The sequence below is a fragment of the Haliaeetus leucocephalus genome, unplaced genomic scaffold (assembly GCF_000737465.1).
Source record: "Haliaeetus leucocephalus isolate CR32 unplaced genomic scaffold, Haliaeetus_leucocephalus-4.0 Scaffold340, whole genome shotgun sequence".
In the NCBI taxonomy this organism is placed as follows: Eukaryota; Metazoa; Chordata; class Aves; order Accipitriformes; family Accipitridae; genus Haliaeetus; species Haliaeetus leucocephalus.
This window is the reverse complement of record NW_010972776.1, coordinates 6,635,236-6,659,214: the sequence shown is the minus strand read 5'-3', so window position 1 is coordinate 6,659,214 and position 23,979 is coordinate 6,635,236. Positions and strand designations below refer to the sequence as shown.

At 35.0% G+C, this 23,979-nt stretch overlaps 1 protein-coding gene across 4 annotated transcripts in view; it reads right to left on the bottom strand.

The window, feature by feature from the left end:
* Nucleotides 1–23,979, bottom strand: part of DIAPH2 (diaphanous-related formin 2) — a 265,399-nt gene that overhangs the window by 134,783 nt on the left and 106,637 nt on the right. For all 4 annotated transcript variants that reach the window (XM_010572431.1, XM_010572432.1, XM_010572433.1 and 1 more), the window contains 2 exons: nucleotides 22,881–23,120; nucleotides 13,459–13,588 (listed from right to left, as the gene is read on the bottom strand). In XM_010572431.1, the coding sequence (XP_010570733.1) occupies nucleotides 13,459–13,588; nucleotides 22,881–23,120 (370 nt within the window). The remainder of the gene's footprint in view (nucleotides 1–13,458; nucleotides 13,589–22,880; nucleotides 23,121–23,979) is intronic.

Sequence of the window (23,979 nt, the reverse complement as noted above, 5' to 3'; positions counted from 1 at the left end):
GAAAAACAGTATATAGGAAATGAAAATCCTGTAAATAAGGAAGCTGTTCCCAGAACAAAATCAATTCTATATTCTTTGTAAGTAACAATTCGTATAAGCCTTAACACCACTGATTTAACTTTTCACAAGCCCATTCAAATACATAAGGCACCAATACAGCTGTCACAGAAATAATCTTGTTTTAATTTGCAATTTTATACTCGGTACCAAAGGAACTACTAATAGTGTAATCTTAAAATTATAGTGAAACAGCTTTTTAAGCTTAACTCAACTGGGGGAAAAAAAATAAATCTATACTGACCACAGCACTCTGGTAGCTATTAACTTAACATTCAAGAGCTAACCTTGAAATCAACCACTAAAGCAGTTTGAATAATAAACATTGTCAAAGCTTTTAGGTTATGGCTGCATTAGTTTAATAATTTGGTATTATTGTCAGAAAAGGAGCACACTTCTTTGCTTGAACCGAAGAACTTGAATTACTGTAATATTTTTATAGGTTGTTATGTAGTTGGATAGGGAGACAAACAGCACTGAAGTAAAACACTAGAACTGAAAAATAAATTAGAAGGATACAAATGGTAATTTTGTTGGGTAAAAAGAATAGCAGCTGGTAAGTAACCAGGCAATGTAACAGTTAAAGTTTAACTGTTTTTACCAATTTGAAAATATTTAAATGCATGACTGCTTAGCAAGAGTAGTAGTTTATTTTTGTCTGAAATATAAAAGTGCAAAGAAATTCAGCAAGCAATGACAAATAAGAAGTCTTTGCCTCTGTGGTTAAAATGGAAAAAAAGTGTTTTCAGTAACTCTGTTTTATAAAACTAAGTTCAGAAAACAATTCAGATTAGGTGCATACTGAGTTTGAAAGTATGAAGGAACTCTATCCAAGAAGGCTGCATTCAAAAGCTGTGCTTCCCGTAACTAAATTCTATATTCACACTGAATTATCAAAAAGTATTGTAGAATATGCATTTTGGTTCACTTTTTTTTTTTTTGCTAGCCCAGACAAATATACAAGCTTCTGTTCAAACAATTTATGAAGCTGTTGTTCCACAAGACAAGCTTAAAAAGACTACGTAACAGGAAACGTATATATAGACTATAATAAAATATCTGCACTTCCTTCCATAAACCATTTTATTAGAGATTAACTACTTCAGTAACGTGAAGAGGAAGCAACATGAATACCCTTTACTCTTTCAGAGAAAATCATGTAAATTTCTTATAAGTCTTGCAAGGTTTTAATTTATGGAAGCATAAACTCTACTTGCAGCAAAATGCCATTTCTTTGAAACCATTCCATAAATGCACATATTACAATGACTGCCTCTATCACTATGCTCCTCAAAGCTGGTGATCACAAGACAAAGGCTTGCTCCCCTTCAATTTGCCCATCATTCCACACGAAAATTAGGCATCCTGCTAGAACTAGTCTAAAAACCTACATGAAAGGTAGCATTTGGTCTTCAGTGGCACGCAAGCACTGTTCAAGAGCTATTCCTGGGAAAGCCTCTCTGTAGGAGCAATTACAATACTATTCCATTTAATGTTGCAGCAGGAGAGAGCAACCAACTAAATCTGCTACACAAACATCTGATTTCAAGATAGTAACAGCAAGGCAAATATTAAAAAAAGAGGAAAAAGAAAAAAAAAAACAACCCACCACCAACAACAACCAGAAACAGATGGTGGGAGAAACAGACTGGAGGAACTGCAGTGTTCTCTGTAAATAGCATATCTTGTTGCCAGCACAGTAGAGAGCATCAGGTTGTGTGGACCACTGGGCACTTAGTACATGATTATGCCTTAAGTCAAAAACCACATAAACCCCAAAACCTATATTCGGACCCATCTTCAAGGCTAAAGAGAGGAAAAAAGGCAGCAAGATTTCTCAGTCTGTACCAAACTGTATCAGACTGGCCCCTTATTTAGCAATAAGAAAAGGCTGACTCGCAGAGAGCTGCTGCAACTTTAAGATGGAAAGAAATGGAGCATCTTTAACACGTGTACCTCAAACCACTATCATAATAGGATTTATGAGACAGAAGAAAAATCCAATACCAGAAATTAAACATGTATGTTTCACATAGAATTACTATTAACATATAGGACTGATATAAACAAGGTGAATATGAAGTTATGCGTATTAATATATTGTCAGATTATTTTTCATGTCAGTGGAAGACTAATATAAGCACCTGGATTTATCAATATTCTCTCTGCACAAATACTGAATGAAGCTCAGTTAGTCACGCATCATTAAATCTACGACTGCTTAAAAGATTACTTTGAATATTATTATTTATTTACAATAGAAATCCACAGTCATCGAAGAGAAGGCACGCAATGTCATTTTGACATGAAAGCTGATAATTTTTTTCTTCGCTTAACTGTTACCCCTATATTAATTTCTCCTCTGAAAAAAAAAAAATCCCATCCACTTATTTTGGAGAAAGCAGTTGCACAGACTGCACGCTAAGGAAGGCTTAGTGAATGTCTGGTAGTCCACTTTAGTCCTAGAAAAATGCTACAAAGCAGTTAATCTCATGTTAATGTCAAACACTAGCTAGTCCCCACCGTCAAGCTAAGCATTTTATATTTACAGTAATACAGTAATAGTACCAAAGGACAGACTAATCCTTTCTAAAATAAGATTGCACCAGACCAAGAGTCCTCCCCTATAACAAGAGATGAAATGATACATTTTGATTAGGCGCAATCTCTCTTGCATAATAAATTCAAAATGATCAAAATCATTTGAATGGATCAGGATGCAAAACAGGAATGGCTATGTCCATGTTTAGTAAAAACTCTACAGTGAGAGCCAATGATATAAATTACTTCAGTAAGCAAAAGCAAGTCTATACGAAGCAAATGAACTAGTGGATTTCTAAGTCTAGGCAGTATTTGTACCATAACTACATTCTGAGCATACTAATGATTATTTATTTCTTATTGCCTGAGGGCAGATGGAAGTAGTCTTTCACAAATGTCTGAAAAACAGTTTGAGGGGAAATGGGTGAGCAAGTACATAATCTGCAGGAATTACAATCATTGATTACTCAATTCATACCACTAAGTAAATTTATATTTATTGAGAGAATAAATGTTCTGTTGGGGTTAGGTGAACAGTGCGGCTGCTGCAGTCTACTTGAGGATTCTGAGTAGCACAGTGTTCGCATGTGTCTATCTCAGAGTATGCCTGTATATTATATATGTGTTTATATACATGTACATATACTGTGATAAATCTCTCACGGGTATACATACATACGAATACGTTTATATATGTATTCTTGTGATACAGGTGTACCATGATATGTGTAACTCACAGGCATGTATGTAAATGTACATACATTTATATGTGTGTATACAAACACACACACACATATATATATCTGTGATATATACCACAGTATGCCTGTATCGCACAAAACAACCCATGCTTGAAGCTTCCTGGTTGAACAGCTTCCAGCAGTACAGCTCCCTTAGCATGTCATTTCTCAAGTAGTTAACATGTCACTCTTCATACTAGAAATCTTTCCTAACACAGCTATACTGTCTGCAGGACATGATCAATCATGTTATCACAATCTGATATACAGATAGACCATTGTGCTAAAAGAGTAAATCCAGCATTAGAAGAAAGATTCTGAAGAGCATGGTACAGATAAGGCTTTGGTCATAATTCCTACTGAATACCAGATTTAAAAAAAAAATTGGAGATACCACATGCATTATTTCCTTTATCAGAAACTAGGTTTTCACTAAATGCTGGTGTGATAGACCTAGAACAAACTTCAACAGTAAAAATAACTCTGTATTGAAATATTTTTTCCAGGAACTTAATCATTAGAAGTTCTGAAGAAGAAACTAGATGAACAGTCAAGACAGGTGGGATCAGACAAACTCTTAAGATTACACGCAACCAAGGCTACTACTGATACCAAGGAAACTCCTCTTTCCAGATAAACATCATGTGTTTTCAACAGAACCTAGGCAGAAGTAAAGTAGTACTGAAGAGTACATTCTTAGGCCAACGATGTCTAAATTTCCAAGCAGAATCCCAACTATGGTACAAGAAATTATTATTAAATTCATAGGCTCAAAAGAAATGTTAGAAATGCTTATGGGTGGAGGTTTAAACACCTTGGGAGCAAAGGGAAAAAACTAGAGAGCATCTTAACTAGCTAGGGCACATCACCACCCTCTTCTTCCAAAAAATGGGTAAGCCTTCCGACACAGACTGCTTATGCGTAACAATCAATATATCATGCATAACACATGTTTTTTCCCCGTAAATCTTCCACAGGTTTTTCCCTGCAACTTTTAAAGTTTAGGAAAAACAGCAAATCTGTCCAAATGATAATGTTTTGTTTATATATTATGACCATGTACTGTAAATGGACACATGTAATTTGAAAAAGCTTTAAAATATAATTTTTAACAGATATGTTTCACACATAGATGTGCATTTGTACTTCTAACTTGCATGCTAAGATTTCATTCACCAGCAGAGTCTCTGCATTTTAGTTGATTTATCACAACATTGATATAGAATGGTGAAGAAAGGCAATGACACAGCTATGCTTTATCATTTTAGACTTCTAGGGCAACATCATTATCTTAGTTAACCAAAGATAAAACAATTGTGCGTTGATTCTATTGTCCTGGCTATTTGCAAGCAGGGGTGAAACACAATTTTAAGATAAGAGCACCCTGTAACAAGTCCAGCCCCAAGTAGCTCTTGGCTTTAGAGTTTAATGAGCGAGTCAGTCTAAGACAATAATTATCTTTCAGTCCAAAATGATGTTTAATGAGGCATGTACATGGAAAAGCTCTAGACTGCAATATTGTTCTCTATAGAGAGAAAAGAAGGAGACTTACCAATCCTTACCCAAAAAAAAATCTCAACTGGGACCAAGACCTAAAATCATCACAATACAAATGTTTACAAATATATCTATTTTCATAAGTCTTATCACAGAAAGAAAACATATATATCTTATACAATTTAAGAAAAGGGTGACACAGAGATTTTAAACACACAACTGGAACAGAACTATACCACACAAGCTAAAGTGATAAAAAACAAATTTTGCGTACAAACTACGAACAGATTTTCAGCTTCTCAGAATAACAGTAACAACCATCTAAAGTGAGGAAATTTAATTTAAATATTACACACACTGAAGTGCAAATGCCATTAACAAGCTTGCCTTGACAAGCGAGATAGCAGGGAAAAAAAACAAAAAAAACATCGCCTGTTAGGCCTAAAATCAGAAACGTCATAAGCAGCACGTTGTCTTCTCTCCTCTGGAGCTGAGGAAATTACAAACAGTGCTCTTAATCCTGAAACACTCAATATAAGCACAGAACAAAAAGAGAAATTTCTGTGGGTAGCTTATGTTTAATATCAATGTATGTACGGAACTGTACTCTGGTTTAGGGAATGAATCTGCTTGTCTCAGTTCCAGCAATTACGTGCCTATGAACATGTTTTAAGAACGAAAGCGTAATTCTGATGCACATAAAAACTTATTAAGACATTAAGAATCAATTTTACATGACAAACAGTGCATTAGGAGCCCAAAATGCATTACCATTATCACTATCAACATGAGCCAGTTGTTAAAACTCCTTTCCAAAGCACAGCACAGTACAAAGTCATTGATCTGCTAAGTGATATATCAGAACATGAAATCCCTTCCTTGCTTTGGACAGGTCATACTATCCAACTCATTATTGATTCAAAATTGTTTACTTCTTAAGGTCAAATTAATTAGCAGCAAAAGGCCAGTTTTTGGAAAAAGATAAAACTCTCCGAGCCCATAAGATTCCTTCTGGTTGAATCCTGACATTTTTGTGACCTGCATAAATTCTGTGTGTGCCAACCTCCTACCTCCACTTGAACTCTTGTCAATACCAGCCTTTTCACCTAACTTCTCATGTTTACCTCACTGAACGAACTGTAAACAATAGTACCTTGTAGAATATAAGTTTCATTAGTTGAATGTGAACTGACTTCTTATTACAAATAAAAATCTTTTAGAAAACAGATGTCCCAATTTCAGAAACATAACCAGAAGTATTAGAGCTCATCAGCGAGAAGAGCATTGTGTTCAGTAGGCATTCTCCTGGCAATATGGGTATCTCCTCCAGAGCATGCCAGAAACTCACCTTACTTTGATGTTTAATTACAAATGTCTTTCAAGGTGTCAGAAATTGAGTTAGTTTTGAAAACAGCTTATAATTACAAAATCAGTATCTATTAAATGAGCACACTGAAGCAAAACTTCCTGGCAAAGGTATAACGCAAATTACAAATGAGACAAAGGAAAGAAGGGACTGGACTTCTAAGTTCTATTAATTGCATCCACATTTGGAAGTGTTAATTAAACATGCTAAATTCTGCTGTGTTTATTTCAAAAGCCCGTATTTTGCACTGTCACTATTTCTCTGTAGTCCAACTTTGGTTTGTATACCAAACTGACAGACGCATGCTGTAATTCACTGTGAAGCAGCTATGGCACACTATATTCAGTGGCACACGTGTGCAAAAATCACAGAAACTAAGGAATACAAAGGAAGAGGAGCAGCAAAGCTTTTGTAACACAACCTATCTGTCATTACTAAAAACTCACTAGAAAAGGTGTTGAGCAACTTCCATCCAATGGACCTCCCTTCAGGCTCTGAACTTGTAACAGGAGTCTGGTCTTTCCAATTAACTGAAGTGCAAGCCATGCTTCCAGAGGTGTAACGACCTTTCTTACATCAATGAAAGTGCAAATTCAAGAATTCAAGATAAGGAGGAAAAGAAGTAAGTGCTGTTTTGTAGCTTTCCCCTCTCTCTAGCAGCTTGTATTAAGGAATTCTAAATGGATTACTCAATTTGGGAAGTCATTGAAAGCAGTCCTCAAATCCGAATTGGCTTAACTACAGCCAGAAATTCTTAAATGCCTTAATTTCTTTAATAAGCAACAGCCCATGAGAGTCATTTGGACTATTCTTTAATTTTGCCCTTGATATTTACATTTCAGGGAGACAAGTGGATCCTTAAAATGCATGCCATACATAATAACTTTGTTTAATGTAGAACCCAAATTGTACCTTCAAAAAGTAGCTTCAGAATTCAGAACTACCATGATTTTGCGTACCATTTATTACATATTAGAAGACAGCAACTAAATAAATCGTCAAAATCCTCACAGACTGGGAAAGTTTTGTAAGCAATTTTGCAGAGCATAAGCCAATCCAGAATCCTACTGAGTCTCAACATGATCTCTTTCAGATATTGCAGCTTGGAACTACAACACAAAAACTATCTCTGAAGTTTTTGCTTCCCTGTCTTCCTCACTGACACCTGTCAATGAAGGAGAACATGTCTATCGAAAAACTTTTAATGAGATGATGCGTAAGCTACCATTAATATGGCAATGCTATATGCAAATACAGGAGTGTTACTAGAGAAAAAAGTCTTCTAGTATTTGATGTACCTGTGTATTTACTACATTGAGAGAGTTTCTGACATTTCAATATTGCAGTTTATGTGAATGAAAAGAATGATAGAAGTCACTATACAGTGCAAGATTGACTTTTGATTATGATGCAAAATGCCAACTTTGGATTCTATTACAGAAAAAAAGAAGTCACAGATGCAGGCATTAAATTTCTTATGCCAGAAGGCATTGTCTATTTTATATCCACCAACATGCCAGATTGGGTAAAATCTGTTTCAACAATTTAAACTGCACAAGGTGGAAAATACTGCAGATCTCTTTGTAAAAACACAGTTTCTTCTACTGCAACAAACTATAAAACTTTTGTTTGACAGAAAAATGACTAGTACTTATAAGTAGGTTTTAAACTGCTATGCTTTAAAGCAACAATGGCACAGAATATTTTAAAATACTGTCCCCACTCTAAAATTATGGCATTAAATCACAGTGAAGTACTTCTACAGAATTTAAAAATTAATATTTTCTTACGGTATTTGTAATACTATATTAAGTATTACATATTTGCATTCCTCAGTGCTTCTGATTGCTAATGTCCTTTCTAGAAAGATGCCTCAACCATCAGAACCATATGCTTGCAAATTAAAGAAATAAATTTTTTTTGTGTCAACATGAGTGAGAAATCTATGTTCCTGTTATTAGTACTTTCTAGTCTACTACACAGGCATAATTCACCTCCCCCAAGGCATATTTCACTTGATTTTACTCAGAATGCTCTGTGTTTCTTTTAACAATACTTCAAAAGAATTATTAAGTAGTATACCTTCGTATCAGACACATAATTCTGTATGTTAAGCACTGGAAAAAACCCTCATTATTTCTGAAAGAGACTTTATTATCTAAACTGCATTCACGGTTAAGCTCAGCCCTTCGCTTGGAGTTTAGGTGTTCTTGGGAGCCCTACATACCTGCTCAGCTAACCCCAAAATCCATACTCCATCTATACATATAAGGTATCACTTTAACTTGTCCAACATGTCAGGAGAACACAGAGAATGGCCAATGGCCAACTACAGATAACAGCATTCTATATCCAATCGTTTCTGAAGTAAACACCAGTGGGACGACACAAGCTCACAAAACTTCATATGACTTCACACAGCCTAGCAATTCCCACTGTTGGCAGACAAAGCAAGTAGGTAACGTAAGTATGTCAGGAACTGTTAAACTTAGGAGGAGCTGGACACAATGTTCAACTGACAAAGATAAGTTATGTTTTATTTTAAATACAGTCACAACGTTTAAACCATGAACTGTGATTTATAACTGTTGCTCGTTTAAAATCTGAAATTAAGTTGTTATAAAATACATGATGATGTTCTTCCTCTTAATTTTGCATGTTACATATTTCTTTTTTATGATTTCTGGGAGGCTTGACACTCAGAGGAGGTTCAAGTTAAAAAAATATGTATCTTTTCTAAGGAATTCCAAATTACACTTTTTACAACATAACTTTATTTAGAAATCCCAAACTGGTTATCTGACTTTAGTAAGGTACCTCTTGTATTTGTTTTGAGGTTATGTTTGACTGAACCTACAGAAAGGGATAGGAATTTGTCAGGTATTTAATAAAATCACAGATTATAGGATGGTAAGAGCAAATACCATGAAAAGCAGCAACTGGAATAACAAGTAAAGTGAACAAAGTAGAAATATGAAAAATGGCTTTGCATAGTTTCAACACTTGGGGAACAAGAGGAAAACACTGCAGGCTGGGGGAAGGTAAGTGAATATCACTTCCATCGAAGAATCCAGTTTGTCACAATCTTGTCATTTTATTATTGGTTTCCCTTTCATACAGTCTGCTTCAAGTAAGAAGGAATGCTTTTCCAATAATCTCTTGATAGTTAATCAGTTTGACCTTTGCTTATACTTTCCAGAATAAAACTGTTTCCTAATTTATTTTTACTTTTCATAAACCTCTAGGTTGATCTTCCATCTTTAAAAAGATCAAATATTTTATTATATCTAATATCAGATTATCAAAGATTTTAGTACATGCAGGGGCAGTTCATCTAATCCCATTGACCTTTTCATATTAAAATCCAGTTTTATGCTTTATCTGCTATTTGTTAAAAGAAAAATCATCCATTGTTCAGATGCTGGTTCTTTATTCTTACGTGAAAATGAAAGCAAAACAAGACTTTCTTCTTATTTATGTGGAACTGAGAAAATGCACCCAAGATTCAAAAGAAGCTGATTGTGATAAGTCTTGTATTTGGAATTTTATGTACAGTTCAAACTACGAGGCTGCCTTCTGCCTAAAAAGTAAGAAGCATACATCTCAAGTAATCAGACTGTCACTTCTTTAGCTCATATTTCCTTATTTTAAATTCATACAGAGATAATATTTGCTGGTAGATTTCCTTCTATTTTATGTATAACTAACTGATGCCAACGTCCTCATATCTGCAGCCAATTTATTCCAAAAGAAGCCTCCTACAGGAAAAATAAACCCAACTGTCCATCCCTGAAACCACTGGTTTATAAAACACCAAACAATAAATAGGAAGCGAAAATCTTCTCTTACCACTAAGCATGTTAACTTCCTATACAGAAAAAATGACCACACAGGACAGAGCAGATGAACATTACAATTAAACAAAAACCAAAAAGTACCACGGGGAACAGTTGAAGCAAGTTGCACAAATCACATTTATTCTGCCAAAAATCTGCTTTGTTACAGAAAGCAGAGAAGGGCTGAAAAGGAAGTTTTGGTCATTAAAAATGAACAGTAGTTTATGCTTCTGATTAGAAGTCAGTGCTGTTTATAGGAAACACAATGAGCTTTTATCTTACAGAATGAAACAAATTTAACTGCAATAAAACCTTTTTTCACATGTATTCTAAGCATCAGGATTATAAGCGACTTTGCTCCATTAATATGCTTTCTCTCTTTTGGATGCTGTAGCTTAACTAAACTTTACTAACTCTTCTGGTTTAATTCCTCAAGTCAAGTTACAGAACATCAGAGGCTTTGAATCAAACTATAAAAACCTCAAAGCTGCAAGGTAATGTTAGCCACAAGAGAAAATTAATAAAAGATCATCAAATGTGCCTGGTAAACCATAAGGCTTTGTAAAGAATTTAAGATATGCAGAAAGTAAAAGATTAAACTTAAAACAAACAAAAAAAATCACCTCCAGAAAAGAATTATTAAGTGGTAGAAAACATTTCTGGAATTTAGATAAGATGACAAACTGCTATTTGCATAAATAAAATTACTCACTATGATACTCTATCATAAATCCTTGAGAACACACTGGCTGGACCAGTGACACTTACTGGGTAAGGTTGGGCGAGAAAAGAAGAAAAAAAAAAAAGTCAGTTTGAGGAAGGTATCTGCCTCCACATCAGAGACTAGGAACAAACAACATTGACAGCAAACAGCAAAATTAAAAGCAATTGTATAAATTCTCTGTGTAATATCCATAGTAGTGCTCAGATGTAAGCAGCCAGCTGTACACTGTTTAAGCATGCACCTTTATTTTTTATATATATATATACACACATATGTATGTATATATATATGGTACTATGGTACTGTCATGGTTTAACCCCAGCCAGTAACTAAGCACCACACAGCCACGCACTCACTCTCCTCAGCCCCCCAACCGCACCCAGTGGGATGGGGGAGAGAATCAGGAAAAAACAAGTAAAACTCGTGAGTTGAGATAAGAACAATTTAATAGAACAGAAAGGAAGAAACTAAGAATTATAATAATAACAATAATAAAATGACAATAACAATAAAAAGGATTGGAATATACAAAACAAGTGATGCACAATGCAATTGCTCACCACCTGCCGATCGACACCCAGTTAGTTCCTGAGCAGCGATTCCCCCAGGCCAGCTCCCCCCCAGTTTATATACCAGGCATGACATCACATGGTATGGAATACCCCTTTGGCCACTTTGGGTCAGCTGCCCTGGTTGTGTCCCTTCCCAACTTCTTGTGCCCCTCCAGCCTTCTTGCTGGCTGGGCATGAGAAGCTGAAAAGTCCTTGACTTCATCTAAACACTCCTTAGAAACAACTGAAAACATCAGTGTGTTATCAACGTTATTCTCATACTGAACACAAAACATAGCACTATACCAGCTTCTAGAAAGAAAATGAACTCTATCCCAGCTGAAACCAGGACAGGTACATTCACGATGGTAATGTACAAGTTACCTCTTCAGTCTCTATATTGCCTTAAAACACAATACCATCCTCAAACCTACATAGACAGACCAGTTCCATTTTGTCAGTAGGCATTCTGGAGTACTGTGTTCAGCTCTGGGGCCGCCAACATAAGACAGACATGGACCTGCGCGAGCGGGTCCAGACAAGGGCCACGAAGATGGTCATGGGGCTGGAGCACCTTCCCTAGGAGGACAGGCTGAGACAGTTGAGGTTTTTCAGCTTGGAGAAGAGAAGGCTCCAGGGAGACCTTATAGTGGCCTTCCAGTACTTAAAGGGGGCCTACGAGAAAGATGTGTACTGATAGGACAAGGGGTAATGGCTTTAAAATGAAAGAGGGTAGCTTTAGATTAGAAATTAGGAAAGAATTCTTTACTGGGAAGGTGCAGAGATACTGGAACAGGTTGCTCAGAGAAGGTGTGGATGCCCCATCCCTGGCAGTGTTCAAGGCCAGGTTGGATGGGACTTCGAGCAACGTGGTCTAGTAGAAGGTGTCCCTGCCCACGGCAAGGGGGTTGGAACTAGACGAGCTTTAAAGTCTCCTCCAACCCAAACCATTCTATGATTCGTGCCACTGAAGTATTCAGCAGCAAAGAGGAAAGTGAAGCATGAAGACATTTAATCAATACAAATAAAATTTAGTTTATATGCAGAAAAAGACCCATGGAAAGGTACTTGGCGAAGTTTGAGAAACAGCATAAAAATTGTATGACAACCACATAAATCTGTGAATAAACTGGAGATGAAACAATTGCAAAGTTAGGTTGATCGATGAACTATTCCCCAAGTCCTTTGGGAAACAAGAGTTCTGCTCTCGCTAGACCAAAGTTTAATATAGAAGACAAACTGAAAGGAAATTATGGCCTAATTAAAAAAAGTATCTATCTAACAGCTAACCACTGCACTGAAAAGAAACACTGACTGAAAACACTGAAGAACAGGAGACAAGTTTTCAAGAGAAAACCTGGATAGAGCTAGCAGAAAAGTATATCCAACTCCTTTTCCCCTCTCTTTCCCTTCATACTCTTGTGCTACCCCAAGTATTTATCTTCGGATGAATCAGTAAAGACTAGTCAAAGTAAAACGGTTTGCTTTATCTTCATGAAGCGCTATAACATAGCCTTCACTTTCAATAGTTAAGCAACAAGTGCACCCAGCAACACAGCATATTTCACACTGAAAGACATCCAACAAATGAATTCTTTTCTACCACATTCACCAAGCTATACTGCTGACTGACCAAGAATAAAATCAGTATTAACCATTGACTGTACAGTTTAATTAAACTACATATTGCATATACAGTCTGGGATCTTTAGAAAGCATATTTGTTATTCTCTATTCAGGTGTTAAATCAAGTGTTAAGATGAGACACATACTGTGTGCATACACATATGCACGCATGCACACACCGGTGTTCACTCTCAAGCAACAAGACTTCAAAGGCTTTATGGTAAACTAAACATCATCATTACACTGCTTACACGGCTTCCGATATGTGATTTTATTTTTTAAGTACTTCACTGAAATATGCTGTATTATTTCCACAGCCTACTTCACAAGAAAAGCTACTTCATTACTGTTTTTCCCTTCCTCGCTTTTTCTCAGGTCAATAAATACCAGAAAAGCAAAATCCACATGGATTATCAATGCTTACAGGTTACATAATCCTACAATCTAAAATGAAACGTTGGAAGCATTTAATGTCAAAGCAAACAGCTATTACCTTTAGGTGCTTTATCTATTTGCTTACCTTTACTTGCACTCTCAACATGTTGCAATTCTTCTGGAAATTTTAAGATGTCCCGGTAATTCTCCTCACAGATTTCTGCCAGAAAATGCAATAGGGTTGTTTTCTGATCTGATGATTTAGTATCTCGAATCTAGAAAGTGAACACAGGAGAAAAAGAGGGGGAAAAAAATTACTTTTTTTTTTTAGTAAAATGTTTAAATAAAAGTGAATATTGCAGATGTAAACTCATTAACAAAAAGTTACCTACACTTGTTGCCTGCAAATGAAATAAATTTTTGAAAAAATGAAATTTCTCCAATTCTTTATATTTTAAGACTACAAAGGGAACCTATCCCCATACTATATTTTTTAAAGAATAATTAATTATGCTGAGAACAAAACCTGAAGACAGACCCTTAAAGTTCTGAGATTTTAGCAATGCCAGTTCAGAACGCTCGCTGTGATTAAAAAAAAAAAATAGCTGTGAACAGAGATTAAACAGAACAGAATGTATTTCATTCCTTCAATGCTCCCCACTGCCAGATTTCTAAAGGAATCCCTCTGAAATGCTGCATAGCTGGACAGCATGCTAAAAGCCAGAATTTGCTCTTTTACCAGTCAAGTTAAAGAAACTCCTTGTCATATATCCACAATTTTTTATTCCAGCAAAATCTAAAGCATACTTCTCTATCCTAAAGACTTTCACACAAATTCTATACAGGCACACGAAATGAATGCAGTCCACCTTACTGGAATACAAAATGACAACAGAAAAGCAAAGGTAATCCTAACTGCCGGTAAAGGAAATATAGTACATCCAGTCTTACTTATGAAAAGCTGCATGAAATATGTGCACAGTGTGAAGAAATAGGTAGTTGCGTATTTTCACTATCCTCTCAATGACAGAGGCGATTTTCAGTGGTCTGCAATAAACTAGTCTTCTTGAAGGTTATAAGACCCTCTGTTCTCCATTAACCTAAGTGCATTAACTGCTAGAATCAGTTTATAGTTTTTAAAAAATAATTCTGAAATAACTTAAAAATACAAGGCTAGTGGCAAATTTCCAAGTAAACATAGATACATGTGGCTAAATCCCATGGCAGAGCGCATGTGTATATGCAAAGGAACATCATGAACTTAAGAGAATGAGAAAATGAATTTAAGTCCAAATTTAGTTTCTCCATTTTTATGCAAACATAAAGAATGAATGTCTGAGTTGACTGAAGATTTAGTGGAAGTAGACATTACCCCTTATTTACAAAGGCAACAGAGAAAGTAGGTGTATGCAAGAGTTTGAGATGAGTGTACTTCACTTCTTATAGAGAATTAGTATCACAAGTATACCTGTAAAGATTTTTTTAAACCACATTTTACTAACTCATCTAGTACAGTTCTTATACAGAAGCTACAACATACACAACAAATGAAATCAAGGATTTATTTAAGAAGAATACATAAATGTGTGTGTAAAATCTCCTATTTGTTTTCTCATTCTCTAAATCACTAGAAGTTCTAATTCTATAATCCTCGTGACAGGCTTGCCATCGATGTTCAATTTAATACAGGCCTTTCAGCTTTAAGGATTACCCTGTTAAGAATAAATGAGTGCAGTCGAAAAACAGGCTTTTAAAAATATAAGGTATTTAGGCAATTAAGAAAGCAATTTAATTCATATCGATTCAGTGATTAAAGACTAAACAATGCTCAGTAATGGTATGCAGTTAAAAGGTTTTAATGTGTTACATATATAGAAGTTTTTCCAACTTGAAAAAATTGTAGATTTAGTGGCTAAACATCTGCACGGTAAAAAGAAATTGCATTCCAATTTGTCTGTGAACAAGAACTGAGAGATTTAGAGTCTTTGATCTCTCTGACATCATCAAGTGGCTAAAGCATTTTTTTTTCTAAATAAACAAAATTATTTTGCCTTCAGATTACAACAGAAACATGTTTTGTCACTAACAGTAATATCATATTAACATGAGTTAATATTAGCACCTGCTGAGTTGTTTAAAACCTGTAGTAAACAGTCATCCAGATCATAAACAACTGCATCAAATTCACTTCTTGGGCCCAGTTGAGAAACACATCTCAGCTACATTCATCCATGATTTCAAAAGCTGAGAGACACAATGGGTAACATGTAGCTCTGATCTTTAGAATCAATATATACTTTAAAAATCAAGTTCTAAGCCTACTAATATAATGAGGAGATAGGGAAACTAGGTGGGTTTTGAGTGTAGTTTAGCAGATATTATTTAAATATAAAAATAGAAATGAAAGACAGGAACTGGAATGCTAACAACAGCATGGCTGTGTCTTTACATACTTTGTATTCACAGAGTACACTTGTATTTTTGTCTCCTATCCCTTTTTACTCTTGGGTAGAATTTAACATTTTTTACTCTATGGAGAAGACAGTTCTGGGTATTTTGAATTTAAAAGCCATCTTTTCAGAAAGTGAAATTTGTTTTTCTCATATCCAGTTAAAGTGTCCCTAGTTTCAATTGATGACCTCTCTCTCTCATTCTTTTGCTGTACCCTTTGCTAAAAAGCTTGTTTCCACCTTCACAGTAACTTACCTGGTATTATTGGAAGGTTGCTACAGGTTCCCCCCACCCCACAAAACCTTTGTTTCTCTGGGCTGGACCAGCCCGGTTCCATCAGCCTTTCCTCAGTGCTCCAGCCCCTGACCAGCTTGGTGGTCTTTCACTCAAGTTTATTAACAAAAAAAGATTTTTTTTCTACAGAATATTGAACACCGTGTTCCAGATGCAACCCAGCAAGTTTTGAGTTAACAGCAAAAAAATTCACTACCTGTGATCTCTTGACTATGCCCCTATCAACAAAGCCAGGGATGCTGTTAGCCTTCATTATTGCCAGGGCACACTACTGACTGGTGGTTTTGCACTAGGACAGACTCCAGGTTTTCTGCAGAGTTGCTTCCTGCTCTCAAGACAACACCTTTGCAGCAGTTTAAGCCTGTCCCAAGTGCAGGACTTTGCATGCAGCACATCACAATATCACCGCGTTAAATACAAAAATCAACTTTACGACACCATTATTTTCCTTCAGCATAAAGCTAAACTGTCCTTTTATAAGCAAGAGCTCTGGGAAAGGTCAAGTTTAAAATGCTAGATTTACAAACAAAAACACTTATGGCCTCTGCTACGTTAAAAGGTTAATAAACAGAAAATCAAGACTAAATATCTAGTTTCTCATCAAAAGACTGCTATTTAAAAAAACAACTCAGGCAGCTGACATTTAGTCAATGTCTTTTCAACTAAAGAAATGTCTTATTTGGATTAGCAGACTAAGAGCAAAACATGGAAAAAAAAATCAATATTTTTTCCCCCTTCTTTTCATTACTTGTACTTTTACTCATTACTTTCACAGATGATAATTGAAGCTAAGATTTACAGTAAAGAATGATTAAAATTTTTTTGTTTTTCAAGTATGGTGGCTCTTAAATACATCTTAACAGACAACTCAAACAAAAACACATACTTCAATGAAATGTTCTATGGGTTGTAAATTCCAAGTGATATTATGGGTTAGTATGGGAGCAAAAAAGGAAAAATGACACCCGTTTCACAGTCCTAAGTGTTCCAGCCTCACGAATCCAGTTACATATGGACTTAAATCAGTGCAAAAGGAAAAGGTGGACTGTACAAAGGGTCATATCTTTAGAAGTAGCCAGAATTTCCTTGCTAGTGACCTAGGTATGTTAAAAACAAAACCAAATACAATGGGTTAAAAAAAAAAGGATTTTGCTTCCCACCTAATACATACATGTATTGGAACACAAGTTTGTGAATCCTAAAAATCCCTGCCTTTGAAATGGTTTTCCATTATGCCTTCTGTATTTCATCCTTTTAATTCTCAAAGCATTACCATATTAGAGAAATCATGATAGTTCCCCGAGACTCAGTAAACCAACAAAACTCACCAACAGTAATGAATTTCACCATTTGGAATACAAGTAATTGCTTTACTCCTACACCTTTAGTAGTGTTAACACACTGGAACATAAAAGCTTTTACAGAGCAGTGTCTGTATATATGGCATTTGCAAAACATTAACAATGCATGTCACTGACTTAAGGTGTTCCAATTTATTTATTTTTAAAGATGACACTAACACTGTAGTGTGAAAAATTTCAGTTACAGGTTTTGATTCTATGGTCAGTTTTTATCTGAGAGAATCAGAATTTGGGAATAACACATTTAGTAAAAAAAAAAAATTAAAAAAATCACTAGATAAGTGTAGCCAACACAAAGCAGCTTCCAGCTGAATGTTGAAGCATCAATTCAAGTGGTCAATACTATCAGATTCATTGGGAAAGGACTAAAGACTAATATGCACAGAACATATACTCACAGTGCACCCATTCAAATCAAGTAATATACAGAATACAATGTTTAGGTCTGTAGCTCAGAAATAACATCAATATAAAAAAAAATCTCCCTTTACAGGTAGTATCTTGGTAAAGCATTTAAAACATGCAAATCACACCATAACCCACTTTCAGAATTTGCCTTTTTTTTTTTTTTTTTTTTTTTAAAAAAGGAATTTTTTTTTTAAATTTTTAGGGGTGAAGGTTAAAAGTGACAGCCAACATAAGGAAAAACTTATGTATGTTTTAACTACCAGTAGAGTGATATTTGATTGTTATAGCTATTAAAAAACCGCAACTTTCTGTTGATTTTTATGAGATCATATAACTTTTCATATCCTAGAAATTTTTCACACCTTAATAGAAAAGGGGCTGGTAGACAATTAATAAATATATACTAGTCGGTAATATTCAAACTAGATAAACAGCTTGTCCTGTACTATTTGCAGTATGGACAAGAAGTAACATAATATTGCTTATTATATAAAACACACATCGATCCAGCTAAAATACTACAAAAGCTTTATTAAAACAGAGGCATGCTTGCTGCTAGTCTTTACATTAATTCACCACAGAAAGAACAGACATTGTACCCTGCATATGCTTAAAGCAAACCTCTTTTCTTTCATTTAAATTTGTCTAGCATAACTTTATAAAACTATGAGGGTTCTCCTGTCCTTGATAAGAGATAGTAACTGCTGCAACAGGGGTTCAGAATAGCAGTTGGATCATTCATACATAGTAATCAAATGCAGCAACAGGTAAAAAGATTTACCTTCAGTGAATTACTACAGCAGCCCCCCTGAAGTTTACCACTCTTTCTGCCATATTTATATTTTCACAGAGCACTTAACACTTAAGCAATCATGAATGCGCTAGTGCATACATCAGAATAGCTGTCACTGCTTGCCAGTCTTGAGACAGCGCATGAATTCTAATGTCGATCTCTCTTATTTGAACAAAATTAAGTTCTCTGCCTTCTGCCAAAGGTTGTTTACAAATCATTTCTTTCTTCAATAACATCATACGCTGCAATATAACATCCAGAAAGATAATCTGTTTTTAAGGATTTGCAATTACTCTACAGGCATTAGCTTTTTAGCTATGACCAGAAAGGTTTGAATTCATGCTTTCTTTTCTTTAATTTCTTTATCATGTTTCAATAATGGTTGTTACACAGTAACAGACTTCTGTGTACAAAATGACGAGCTCTGTTTTAAGAACATTTATTTTATAAACCCAAACATTTATCCCAGATCAATACCTGCCTTTTTTCTTCTATTTTTTTCAGATCATAGAATGTAAGTACTACATCTACTAAACAGACAATTAATTCTAAGATTGTTCAAGGATGACCAAAAACAAATCGATACGAAAATTGGGTTTTATTGAAAAGTAAATTCATCACCTTAGGATACCTCATCAGTAAAACAACTCTATGTGTATTCTGCACGTAGAAATGCGTACACATAGACATGTGTACTACCCTGCTGACAGCTGGCTAAAAAAAAAATTAAAAAAAATTAAAAGCTTTCTTATGATGGGCAGAAAGTCCACTGACATTAAAGATAGTATAAATTACTGGTCTAAGAAAGAAAAAAAGAAAACAAACAAAAAAACTAACCAAAAAACCAAACCACAAACTAAAAACTTACAAACATCAAGCCTTTAAAAACCATTGATTGAATTATCCACTGGTTTGTTTCCCCTTATCCTAATATGTTTTCTGGTTATTTTATCCGAGACTTAAATCCTTGTCTTTGGGCAAAACATTAACCAGTAAAGAACTGCTAAAAACTAACATATGAGTCACAGTTAGCTAGATTCATTATAAATTCTCTTCACATAACAGGTGAAATCCTTCCAAAATACTAATATTCAGAGGATAATACTGTTGTTTAACTTATATCTTACTTTGTCCCATCAAGTATCTTACAGGGAGAGTCACCAAAAAAAGTAAAAAAAATTAGACAAAGAAATGACCATCATTTTAAAACATAAAACCAGATGGTCTTGTTTGATTGTAAAACTCCTGTTGAAGCAGTTCTTACTTTAGGCAAGTAATGTTTCAAACTGGTAAGAAATTCTTCTCCTCATTCTAAAGCTGTTAAGAAAAATTAAAATAAGTAGCAGGTGTCATGGCAAATAAACAAAAATTAGGACAAAGTTTCTTTGGCACATTATATCTGACCTCTACTCTAACAATGTACCTGACATTATGGAAGGGGGACTTCTAAATTGCAGCATCCTATTGCTCGTCATGGTTCCATACATAAAAATAGATGAGGCACAAAATATTTCACAAAATATTAAAATAAGTTAGTAATTTTTATGCTCTACAAGTATTCTATCAAAATGCAAAATAAAGGCTCCCAAATTGTTCTAGACAAGCTTGAAGACTGAAATACATTCCATGGGAAAAGAAATGAAAACACCTGAAAATTATTCAAGGAAGACCTCTAATATAGTAACACTGCCTTCTCAAATGGCCACCACACACCAAAAAAAAATTAAAAAAAATAATTAAAATAATCTTTCAATGTTCACACATCCTTCAAAATTTAGTAGCATACAGATGCCCCACAGAGCAAAAACATGTAAGCCACATGACACTGGCAAACAGACTGCTAACCTTGTTCTTGCTGTTACTTATTTCTCTTACTGTGTTCTTCAGCCAAGAAATATAAATTAGAAATTTTAATTCACAGCAAGATTTCAGTAAACAGGACAATACACTCACCCTACCATGCTTACACATACAGAAGTTTTCATTTTCACAGTGAAGGCCAATTATTGACTAACAATCGTAAATTTTGAGACTGTTTGAATAATGTAATAAAGCTGTAAATGGCTGTAGACAGATATTAAACCCGGTGCTTATAAAAGATACTACCATCTGATACAGTTTAATATTTTGTACTATTCACAACAGTTAATAAAGGCCTTCCAGACTGCAGTCTTAGTTAATAGCACAGCGCCAATAAAGCCATCTTACTATTTTGGGTGGAAAACAGGAAGGCAGAATTTGAAAGCTATTAAACAAAGAAACCAAATGCAATTATCAGTTGAAAAAAAACAAAGCATTAAAAAAAAAAAAAAAAAAAAAGAGTCATTACCCAAATATAAATTTGGATTCTTAGAGCAATTAAAAGAAAAAAATCCATTGCGAATACTGTGTAAACACCTCTTATTTATGAAGTTAAACATCAATGGAGTAGAAGGTTACTTCTCTAAATATGATACTAAAGCATAAGTTCAGGTACAAAACCACTTAAGAAAAAATAACTCTTGCAAAAGCACATTATTATACTAATCTATTTCAAATTAGAATGGCAAATACATAAAACAATGAAAAATGGAGGTTTACATAGCAGAAGATCTCTTTTAACTCGAGTAATAAACAACAAATTTAAATTGCAGACAATGCACATGTTACTCTGACTAGAGAAGCTTATCTACATTTCCGTTAACTTAAGTGACTTGTTCCAAGTTGGAACTTAAGAATGATAATTCACAAGGTTTAATTAATATATAGAGCTATTAATGATACAATTTCGTATCTAGATTTTGGTAAGACCACCTTTTTTGCTCCAACAACCATCACTGTCTTTGTGATTATTTTAATTTTAGACATCCCCTTATAACAAAATATACCTAGCACAGTCCACATTTCACTACAGAGAATAAACGTTTAAGTATTTTCTCTAAATCTCACGGGGAGGAGGGGAGAACACTTCCCTCAAGTATCTATCTTGAAAAGAAAAAAAAGTTAACAAATTATTTTGTTTGAGGGCAAGGTTGAATTAAATAGTCATAGATTTTTGTCTCAGTTATTTTAAATGGAATTTAACCGTAAGCACAAATAGCTATGCTTCAGCAATTACTCAGTTCAGTAGAGAACAATTTGCAGGATTACTCAATCTACATTAGCTCTGTCAACATCTGGGGGATTTGCATTGACAGCAATTCATAAATCTATCACCTGGAATGCAAGAATACCTTCTCAAATCTATGCTATGCTAGAGTACCATTCATGCACAGTCATCATTTCCCCTCCCCCTCATTAACAAGTAGTTTTCTACTGAAAACATTAATTTCCCTTCAGATTCCACTACTACCAAGAAGAAAATGCAGCACTAGAGCTATGGAAAAAATCCTTCAACCTGGCCTCTCTTTTAAAAAAAGCTACTAAAGAATGAAAGTTTTTCTCAGGTGATGGTTTTTATTTTATCAGAAGTTAGCAACATCTTTGCATTAAACTACAGCAAACACTCTTTCTCTAGTGAAATATGTCAGATTAAACTTGCTGTGCATTTGAAGTATTATTTTCCCCTCAAGGTTAAATCTCCTTGAGGTACACATCAGATTTCCTCATGGTGCCCCAAAAAGGGACTTGAAACCTGGATCCTCTGATTAGACCAAACAAAAAATAACTGAAAAATTCATCTGCAAGACTTATGCTAGCTTTCTTTTTTTTTTTCCATCTGTTTACAAATGTTGCATCTCTTTATTTTTAAGATACTTTCAGAGGTACTTTACAAACTGAAATGGTGAAGTCCAGATCAATGCCTTACACACATTTTACCATATAAATAAACAAGCACCGCACATTAAATTCTGACTGCTACAGGTTCTGAAGTTCTTGTTGCATCCCATATTTTGCCACCACAATCGAAGTTAAACTTACTTTAACAATATTCATCTTTAATCCCAAATACCTATTTCTGTAACACTGCTTGAGGGATAGCTGGGGAGAAGATGGGAAGAAAGACAAGTAGCTAGAGCTATTTAATGTATTCTGAATTCTACATATACTCTATTGACAAGATGATAGTTGAACAAATTCAGATCAAAAAAGCTGTTCTACTTGCATACTCCAGAAAGAGTACACTTGTATACTCCAGAAAGTATTTGTCTATCCATTATTAAAAACAGAGGTGCAGTCAGTAAACTACATTGATTGAATGTTTTTCCCTGTGTAGGGTACTTTCTCATGTGTCACGAGTTTCATGAATCTGCACTTAAGAGTTTTATAGCTTCGTCTTACCTTGCAAAGAAAACTGATGTTAAAACCAAGAGACTGTGCATTTCTGGAGCCAGAGTTCATGTAGTTTCCAAGGAACAGCACTAACTCTAATAGTTTACTAAAGCTTTCACTCTTCTTCAGCTCTTCACAAGCCAGTGTAACAGCCATAATATCAGGTTTGATATTGTTTACGTGCTCATCAAACATAAGCCTGAAAAGGATCCCATTGAGACGTGATCGCAACATTTTCACTGAACTCATCTACAAAATAAGAAACATTAAATCAGAACATAAAAAACAAAAGTTCTTATTTATGCAAAACAGCTTATATTAAAAAAAACAATATTGTGCAGCCAGCAAGACTACAGTTTCTGTATGTTTTCATTGCCTATCTTGTATTTCCAGGAATCCATACCTACCCACTGGTATTTTTCCCCAAATTATACACTTTGCCTGAAAAAATTCAGTGAAGCAACATATTGAAAATAAGAATATGCTCTGTGCTACCAAACCATCTAACTCATCAATTCTAAACTCACTGGCAATAAATGCACACTGCCAAAAAACCCTTCCTCCCAGCAAAGGAAATGTAAAACCAATTCTGCCAGTTAAGAAGAACCAAAGATCAGCCTGAAGGTACACATGGCAAACACTTCATCACACCTCCAGTGAAGTTACCCTTGAACTCTGGTATTCACCAATTTCCTAAAACTAAGCTTCTCCGGTTTTCTTCCCTCAGAAATGGTACAATAACAATCTCTCAAGCGTGTGTGCTGATACCAGCACAAACCCAGTTACACCTCATTCTGCTCAAGCTAAAGAATTATACTTTCCATTTTCAGACTCTCTTACTGAGCTGACACATAGCTCTCAACTTGCTCTTGGTCACTGGGAGAGCAACAGGGGAGAGACACAATGAGTTCTTAGGGACCCTTGTGGAAGGACATGGGAATATCTAAGTGAGTTTCAGACACAGAAGGTCAAGCTTCGCTAGTCAAATATTTGTATAAAGCCAGGTCACATTAGTACTATTGTTCATGAAATATTTTCTGCCATTGTACTGACGGGAGCTGTTAATTGTGATATTTACAGATGACATCAGTGGTACATCTAACAAGGT